At 38.5% G+C, this 9,107-nt stretch overlaps 2 protein-coding genes across 2 annotated transcripts; both read right to left on the bottom strand.

The window, feature by feature from the left end:
• Positions 1-219: 219 nt before the first annotated feature.
• Positions 220-2,244, bottom strand: LOC132185026 (L-type lectin-domain containing receptor kinase IV.1-like). The gene has a single exon (XM_059598842.1). The coding sequence runs from the start codon at positions 2,242-2,244 to the stop codon at positions 220-222; it is 2,025 nt and encodes a 674-aa protein (XP_059454825.1).
• A 2,286-nt stretch (positions 2,245-4,530) lies between these two features.
• Positions 4,531-7,646, bottom strand: LOC132183603 (L-type lectin-domain containing receptor kinase SIT2-like). Its single transcript, XM_059596958.1, has one exon. The coding sequence runs from the start codon at positions 7,330-7,332 to the stop codon at positions 5,317-5,319; it is 2,016 nt and encodes a 671-aa protein (XP_059452941.1). The 5' UTR covers positions 7,333-7,646; the 3' UTR covers positions 4,531-5,316.
• Between the last annotated feature and the right edge of the window lie 1,461 nt (positions 7,647-9,107).

Here is a 9,107-nt window from a genome sequence, read left to right as displayed (position 1 = left end):
TCATTAAATGGGAAACCATTTCTCGTAATTAACCAACAATTTTATAAGATTAGAATTAAATAACATTAAAAGTCTAATTAATTTTCATATGGGCCATGTAATATGGGACATTAAATTCTTACATTTGAAACCTAGACGGTATAGTGCAAGTTTCTTCTTTCTCTTCTCTCCAACCTCCAAGTGATCTATAGGCGTTCTATGTGGCATGAGACAGCCAATTCAACGACCAACTCTTAGGATTGAATCAGTGCTAGACATGGAAGAGGATGGCACATAAGCCTGGGAAAAAGGAAATGACATGAAATCGGATGCTTCATTACTTGTAGATGCACCAAAAGAAGCGTTGTCATGTGGTAATTCCTGCAGATCAGCATCACCATCCAAAAACTGCATCACTTGCTTCATGCTAGGCCTTGCAGCTGGTATTGCATGTGAGCAAAGCAAACCTAGTTTCAAAATCAACACCATTTCCTCCACCACATAATTATTCCCTTCCAATCTTGGATCGCTAGCATCAAGGATAGCTCCTCTTCTCCAGCACTCAGAGACCCAATCAACCAAAATCACCCCTTCAGCCAGTCCCTGGGCCTGTAGCTCTATAGGCTTCCTTCCGCAAGCCACTTCGAGCATGAAAGCCCCGAAAGCAAACACATCACTGCATGTGGTTGCCCTTCCTGTTCTAGTAAGCTCCGGAGCCAAATAACCCACGGTCCCAACTACACGGGTGGTTTGAGGATTGGTGCCACGATCGTATAATCTGGCAAGGCCAAAGTCTCCTAACCTTCCATTTAATTCAGCATCCAATAGAACATTACTTGCTTTTACATCTCGGTGTAGAACAACTTGCTCCCACTCTTCATGCAGGTAAAGAAGGCCGGATGCTACTCCTCTAATGATTCTAAATCGTTGAACCCAGTTAAGGGTTGGTTGTTCATTGCTATACAAGAACTGGTCAAGGCTTCCGTTGGGCATATAATCATACACCAAGAGGAGTTCCCCCCTTCGCCGGCAATAGCCTAGGAGCTGCACCAAATTCCTATGCCTCAATCTTCCCATGCTAACGATCTCAGCCACAAATTCCTTCATCCCTTGTTTGGAATCATGGGAGACTCTCTTCACTGCAATTTGTAGATTAGAAGAAGGAAGTATTCCTCTGTAAACCTTTCCAAAACCTCCTTCTCCTAGAAGCTCCGTGTCTTTGAAACCTTTGGTTGCTTTGTGGAGATTCTTGTAGCTGAACCTATGGGGGCCATACTCCTCTTCCCAATCTTCGCGTATTTCTTCATATTTCTTCCTCCTCAAAATGTAAGCAGCTCCAGTGACGGTTATCCACACAAATGCTGCTGCAATGAGTGCAATCGTGATCATATGGCTTGGTTTCTCTTTCCTTTTCCTCTCTCGGGGAAGTGGAGGAAGCCTTGAAACATCAAGGCTTTGTGATGGCCCACTTTTATTAAAACTCCATCCAAGAATATAGTGATCACTTGCAAGTGTACCTGTGGCTGAAGAGAAACCAACATACATGGATTCCAAGAGAATTTGAGACAGGTCGGTGGATGTTGACAAAAGAGGCCGGTTTGGTTTTGGGATTGTGGTTGGGGCTAGTGTTACATTCAGTAACTTCTCTGCTTCATCATAGTCTATCCAAAGATGCATTGGATTCCCACTCATGAGATCCAAACTTATATTTTCCCCTCCTTTATTGGAAGAATACATTGCAGGAGCTGATGCAACTGATTTCATGCTGTTCACATTGATTCCCACGTGATTCATTGCAATATCTTGAAATTCAGGGTCCTGAACAGTATCAAGCTCGATGGCCAAGACGTGGTTTGTAGAAAGGCCGTTAGTTGAAATATTGAAGAGCCCCAGAAACCGATTTGCTTGAGCACGGGAGAAGTCTCTCGAGGGACTGATGATGAAGGCAATGCCATGACCACCAAGGTTATTCACCTCGGGAACCATGGCAAACACAAAGTTTGTCGAAAATGAAAGAGATGAATTAGTTGTGTTGAAATTTAGTGGAAACTGATAGAAAGCACGACCAACTTCTTGGCGTGAAAGATTGGTTAGCTGCAAAAGACCATTGGGGTGGATTTCTGCGATTCCATCAAGACTCAGATTGGCTTTATCATGGAAGCCATTGTAGATGAAGTTGTTTTCATCTTGAGCAAGTGACAAAGAAATACTGGAAACATAGAGAAATATCAGAAAATGAAGTGATATTCTAAGAACTATTGCCATTGGAAAAAGAGTGGGAAAAAAAGAAGAACAAAACTTCCTTTTTTGTAGACAGAAGGCCTTTATCTTCTTAAATGTCTCAATCAATCTCAATGAGAAATGATACAGGTTTAACTCAGAAGGCTGCCAACATGTGAACCACAAACAGGGGATATGCACCACCTACTTTGACCATGATTTGAAAGATTCATCGAAAGAACACACCCTCAAACAGCCCTGCATTCATTGAAACCAACAAATCACCCTCCATAGAGGTCAGAAGTTTGGTCAATCTCAATACTATATATATATATATCAGGCGGGAGAGACCAACTATTAAAGTCATATATGAAAATTTTCATTTCGACATTCAAACCATATCTTAGTGTTTACTAATCACTTTCTAGTCATTAAACCAACCCCTTAATGGTAGACATTGGAAGGGAATTGAAAGCTTACATCTTATGCTATCTTTAATTCAAAATTTACAGACAGCTGTGTTTGGGGTTTATTTTCTATGTTAAAAAAAGAAAAAAGAAAATGGGGTTTGACAGAAGAGGTCATTTGGATAAACTTGTTTAATTAATTAGTTCTGTCATCTTCATATAATTGCAATATATTATACATGTATGTCAAAAAAGACAAAACAAGAGTCGTTGGAAATTTTATAATGCCCACCTTGTCAGACCTCTTCATTTTAGATGGAATTTTCTTTCCATGCGTCTAAGATACTGCATGTAGCAATAGTATATATGTAAAATAGGAATATTGTTGACCTGTATTGATGAAACCCAAATAAATTCGTAACAACTAGCTTGTAACCCGGGCAATAATGCATATAATGTTTTTAAGAGTTTTGATAAATTCAACATCAAAACTATGAATTTAATCATCAAAATTGGTATCAATGAAACCCAACTAAATAGGAATATTGTTGACCGGTATTAAAACTAATAAAATTACGTAATTACACTCATTAAAGCCTATGAAACTAAAGGTAATTACATAATTTTATAAGTTTTAATGAGGGCAAAATTGAAATAGAGAGCATTAAAATCTCATGTGAGACACACGTAAGATGATTTCCGTTCAATTAGATGGAAATTAATAACAAATGGTCTAAATTAAAATTTTTTAAAACATTAAGGAGTACATTGCCAATTTTTAAACATTGGGATTCGAATTGAAAAACGTTGAAATTTTAAGGGTAAAGTGAATTTAACCCTAGAAAAATGGAATGAAAATAATTTTTATTGAAATATATTAGAATATTAGATTAGATAAGAGGGTTTGAAAATAAATTTTCCTATAATAATATTATACCTGTAAAAACGACCAAGCGAGTTCCACGTGTTGTCGTGTTTCGAGATGTTTGCCGCGTCTAGCTGTCTCCCATATCAAGATGCAATTTGTATGATCTCAAAAATGAAATCAGGTTGATTTCAAAACTTAATTATAGCAACCAGAAAAAAATGAGTGGACATGTGTGGAAAATAAGTGAATTTTTTTTTTTTATTAAATGGAAAATAAGTGATTTGATTGTTAAAAAGTTTCACGAATCGAGTAAAACTCGGCTCATGATTTGTTACAATTGAATAACACATGTATTATTTGCATGAAAATGAGCAGTAAAGAAAGGATTAATGAAATTGCAATTGGAATGTCTTAAATTTATTTATAAATTTATGTGTCATCTAGTAAGAAATCAGTGTCGGACTTAGCACGTTCTCAATGAGTAGCTCAATCGACTAGAGACCACGTCTTATAAAGCGGAAGTCACTAGTTCGAATCTCCTCTCCTCCCCTCTTATGTGGACATTTCAAAAAAAAAAAAAAAACGTCGGACTTAGCACCTATGATCACAATCTCCACTCAAATCCCTAACGTACTTGTGATCACAATTACCACTCAAATCTTTAACATCCTCGCGATTACAATCTCCACTTAAATTCCTAATGTCCTCGTGATTACAATATCTACTCAAATCCTTAATGTACTCGTGATCACAATCTCTATTCAAATCACTAACGTCTTCGTGATTACAATCTCTACTCAAATCCTTAACGCCATCGTGATCACAATCTCTACTCAAATCCTTAATGTCTTCGTCCACGCCTTGTAGTTTGTAGTGCCTCAATACCATATGGCCCACATGGGGTTACTAGGTTAGGATATCATACATTTGTAAGCTACAACTGAAATTTTTAGTTTTACCTAATAAGAAATCAGTGTAAAACTTTTTATAATTATTGCACTTTATGTACCATTGTTTTTTTCTTATGGGGTGCAACAAATATAGCATGATATTCAGTTTAGTGAAAAATTTAGAAAGTTGTTCCTATTTCTTGCAGTTCCATGAAATCAAAGCAAAGACCAATATACATGAGCCAACCAGATGTAGAAAGATGGGTGTCGGAACATGTAGCCCAATTAGCATCACCATAGGCAATAAGCTTAAGAGGAGATCCATTATGTAGTGCTAGAGAACCTGAAGAAGATATTGAATGATTTTTACAAACAACAACCATGTGAAGATGCTAAGGAGAAGACATAAATTGACTCACCTGGCCGAGTAATAGTTATAAGCATACAAGACTACCACTGATGGAGGCTGGTGGAGCAGTGGAGGAAGAAGAGGAGGAATTGGAATTGGAATTGGTGGAACCCTTGGTGGACGAAGAAAGTGGAGTAGCCATAAGAAGACCAAGTGTTTGACAAAAGTGCTGAAAGAAAAAGAGAAGAAAAAATAAAGGGAAGGATCGCACGACTGTAAGTCTTTATTGCTCTGATACCATCAAAGCTGATAGAATTGGGATTTCTTCCTTACTTGTATATATGAGTATCAAGGTACACACAAGATAGAGATAAACGATTACAATCGTAATCTATACAAACACGAAGACTACAGTTATAATTCACTATCACTGTCTTTGCAATTGTTATCTCTAGAGGAGTTGCCATGTATGTTGTCACCTCCAAGTGATCTTCTTTCTCTTCTCTCCCACCTCCAAGTGATCTATAAGCTTTCTATGTGGCCCTCCTTGATTTGGTCCCAAGCATAAATGATCTAGCTTACACATAGCATGAGACAGCAAATTCAACGACCAACTCTCAGGATTGAATCAGTGCTAGACATGGAAGAGAAAGGCGCATAAGCCTGGGAAAAAGGAAATGACATGAAATCGGATGCTTCATTACTTGTAAATGCACCAAAAGAAACACTGTCATGTGGTAATTCTGGTAGATCAGCATCACCATCCAAAAACTGCATCACTTGCTTCATGCTAGGCCTTGCAGCTGGTATTGCATTTGAGCAAAGCAGGCCTAGTTTCAAAACCAATACCATTTCCTCTACCACATAATTACCTTCCAATTTAGGATCGCTAGCATCAAGGATAGCTCCTCTTCTCCAGCACTCAGAGACCCAATCAACCAAAATCACCCCTTCAGCCAGTCCCTGGGCCGGTAGCTCTATTGGCCTCCTTCCACAAGCAACTTCGAGCATGAAAGCCCCAAAAGCAAAAGCATCAGTGCAAGTGGTTGCCCTTCCTGTTCTAGTAAGCTCCGGAGCCAAATAACCCACGGTCCCAACCACAAGGGTGGTTTGAGGATTGGTACCATGGTCATATAATCTTGCAAGGCCAAAGTCTCCTAGCCTTCCATTTAATTCAGCATCCAGGAGAACATTGCTTGCTTTTACATCTCGGTGTAGAACAACCTGCTCCCACTCTTCATGTAGGTAAAGAAGGGCAGATACTACTCCTCTGATGATTCGAAATCGTTGAACCCAGCTAAGGTTTGGTTGTTCATTGCTATACAAGAACTTGTCAAGGCTTCCGTTGGGCATATAATCATACACCAAGAGGAGTTCCCCTCTTCGCCGGCAATAGCCCAGGAGCTGCACCAAGTTCCTATGCCTCAATCTTCCCATGCTAACGATCTCAGCCACAAATTCCTTCATCCCTTGTTTGGAATCATGGGAGACTCTCTTTACTGCGATTTGTACATTAGAAGAAGGAAGTATTCCTTTGTAAACCTTTCCAAAACCTCCTTCTCCAAGAAGCTCCGTGTCGTTGAAACCTTTGGTTGCTTTGTGGAGATTCTTGTAGCTGAACCTGTGGGGGCCATACTCCTCTTCCCAATCTTCTCGTATTTCCTCATATTTCATCCTCCTCAAAATGTAAGCAGCTCCAGCGACGGTTATCAGCACAAGTGCTACTGCTATGCCAAAAGTCATGATCATTGGGCCTGGTATCGCTCTTTTCCCCTGTCGGGGAAGTTGAGGAAGTCTCAAAATTTCAAGGCTTTGTGACGGTCCGCTTTTATTAAAGCTCCATCCAAGAATGTAGTGATCACTTGCAAGTGTACCTGTGGCTGAAGAGAAACCAACATACATGGATTCCAAGAGAATTTGAGACAGGTCGATGGGTGTTGACAAGAGAGGCTGGTTCGGTTTTGGGATTGTGGTTGGGGCTAGTGTTACATTCAGTAACTTTTCTGCTTCATCATAGTCTATCCAAAGATGCATTGGATTCCCACTCATGAGATCCAAGCTTATATTCTTCCCTTCTTTATTGGAAAAATACATTGCAGGAGCTGATTCATTTGATTTCATGCCGTTCACATTGATTCCCACATGATTCATTGCAATATCTTGAAATTCAGGGTCCTGAACAGTATCAAGCTCGATGGCCAAGATGTGGTTTGTAGAAAGGCCGTTATTTGAAATATTGAAGAGACCCAGATACCGATTTGCTTGAGCATGGGAGAAGTCTCTAGAGGGACTGATGGTGAAGGCAATGCCGTGACCACCAAGATTTTTCACTTGTTGAACCATGGCGAACACAAAGTTGGTAGAAAATGAAAGAGATGAAGTTGTGTTGAACTTCATTGGAAACTGATAGAAAGCACGACCAACTTCTTGGCGTGAAAGGTTGGTTAGCTGCAGTAGACCATTGCGGTGGATTTCTGTGATTCCATCAAGACGCAGATTGGCTTTATCATGGAAGCCATTGTAGATGAAGTAGGTTTCATCTTTTGCAAGGGACAAGGGAATATAGGAAACATAGAGAAGTATCAGAAAATGAAGTGATATTCTAGGAACTATTGCCATTGGAAAAAGAGGTGAAAGATCTTCCTCTTTGTAGACAGAAGGCTTTTATCTGTTTAAATGTCTCAAATCCTGACTTACAAAATTTAAAATCTTTGGACAAGAAGGAGCTTCAACACCTCATAAAGAAGACAGACCGACTTCTTTGCTGCCAAAATGTGAACCACAAAATAGGAGATGTGCACCACACCTCCTAAGTTGACCATGATTTGAGAGATTCATCAAGTGAATCCACTCTCTAAGGAGGACCGGCATTTATTGAAACCAACAAAGAGCACGGCATTCATTGAAACCAACAAAGCACTCACCAAAGAGGACAGAGGTTTGGTCAATATCAATACTACATTAATATTTTTTCCAGACCACGTGCTATAGAAAATTATTTGCCAGTACCTTCTTGAATAAAGGATTTGCCTCATATATATACCTTTTGAATAAAGGCTTGGCAATCTTACCCTGACTTGAAATAAAATAGAATAAAATTCCAGTGCCAGTATTTTCAATGTAGATGAAATTTTGATGTGCATACAGGACTTTGGAAAGCTTATTTTTGTTCATGCTATATATATCAACTTGAAGCCATCATATATAAATACTCAGACAATATTAACTGAGTAAAACATCAACTTGCATTGCAATGAATTCTTCGTAGCAATTAAGCAATTGAAAGCTTACATATTTCCTTTAATATTTCAAAGTTTGCAGACAGTGGTGTGGTTAGGCAGTCTTCAGTGTTTACAGAGTGGGGTCTAGACCTTCTGTGAATTTTCGTCAATATGATCAGTGAAAGAAAGGGTAATTTTGGATGCTGGTTTCGCTTGTGCTTTCATTGTATTCAAAATGTCAAGGCAATAGGATTAGTCAAATTTTGAATGAGTGTTTCTATAAACTATTCGTTCTATGGAAATTATTCATCTTCTTAATATGGACCGGAGTGTTGCAGAATGGGTCATTCAAATAAGCTACTGCACTAAATTAACTTCGTTTTGTCCTGTCATCTTCACCTACTTGCAATATATGTATGTCATAAAAGACAATAAGAGTCGTTGGAAATTCTAGATGCCCACCTTGTAAGACCTTCTTTCTGAATGGAATATTATTGAGCAAAGTTATCGTTATTTGGGCGGTCTCAATCGTGGGTCAACAATATCAATTAGGGTAGTCTTGTTTTTTGTCAGCATTTATAATAAACTCCGTTGATTATATTATTATTGTCGTTTGTTTAAAGTGCACCTAAATTCACGCAACTTATTAAACAAAAATTCTCATTGTTTATCAGGAACTGTCAAGCAGAGCTTGCTCTATTGAATCAGCCGTGAAACAGAGTAATGAAGAACAGAAGAGAGAAAAGAAGAGAAGAAGAGGAAGAGAGGAAGAAGAAGATTGGAGAAGATTGAACAAGTTGAGAGAGAGAATTGTAGTGATGTATTCTCTGTATATTCAATCTTAATGATTACAATGAATGAATTCAACTTATATACTCGGTTACATTGATAACAAGAATGTAGATCTAACTAACTTCAAGTTAGACTAAAACAGAATAAATAGAATGAACAGAATAAGTTCAAACTGAAACTGAAGTAAAGCTAAAGTTTAGTACACGTGTAGCGGCCAACTCTAACTGATTTAATGAGTTGTCTGATACTCCCCCTCAAGATGGATGGTGTATGTCTTTAACAGACATCTTGGACAACAAATGAGAGAAATCCTTAAGTCAAAGTCCTTCTGTAAAAATACCAGCTAACTGATTTTGAGAGGAAACATGTAAAGTTCTAAGA

Source organism: Corylus avellana, chromosome ca6 (assembly GCF_901000735.1).
Source record: "Corylus avellana chromosome ca6, CavTom2PMs-1.0".
In the NCBI taxonomy this organism is placed as follows: Eukaryota; Viridiplantae; Streptophyta; class Magnoliopsida; order Fagales; family Betulaceae; genus Corylus; species Corylus avellana.
This window is presented reverse-complemented; position numbering and strand designations above follow the sequence as displayed.

Excerpts from the sequence above, each read along its gene's own strand:
- LOC132183603 (XM_059596958.1), bottom strand. The coding sequence starts at position 7,332 with ATGGCAATAGTTCCTAGAATATCACTTCATTTTCTGATACTTCTCTAT.
- LOC132185026 (XM_059598842.1), bottom strand. The coding sequence starts at position 2,244 with ATGGCAATAGTTCTTAGAATATCACTTCATTTTCTGATATTTCTCTAT.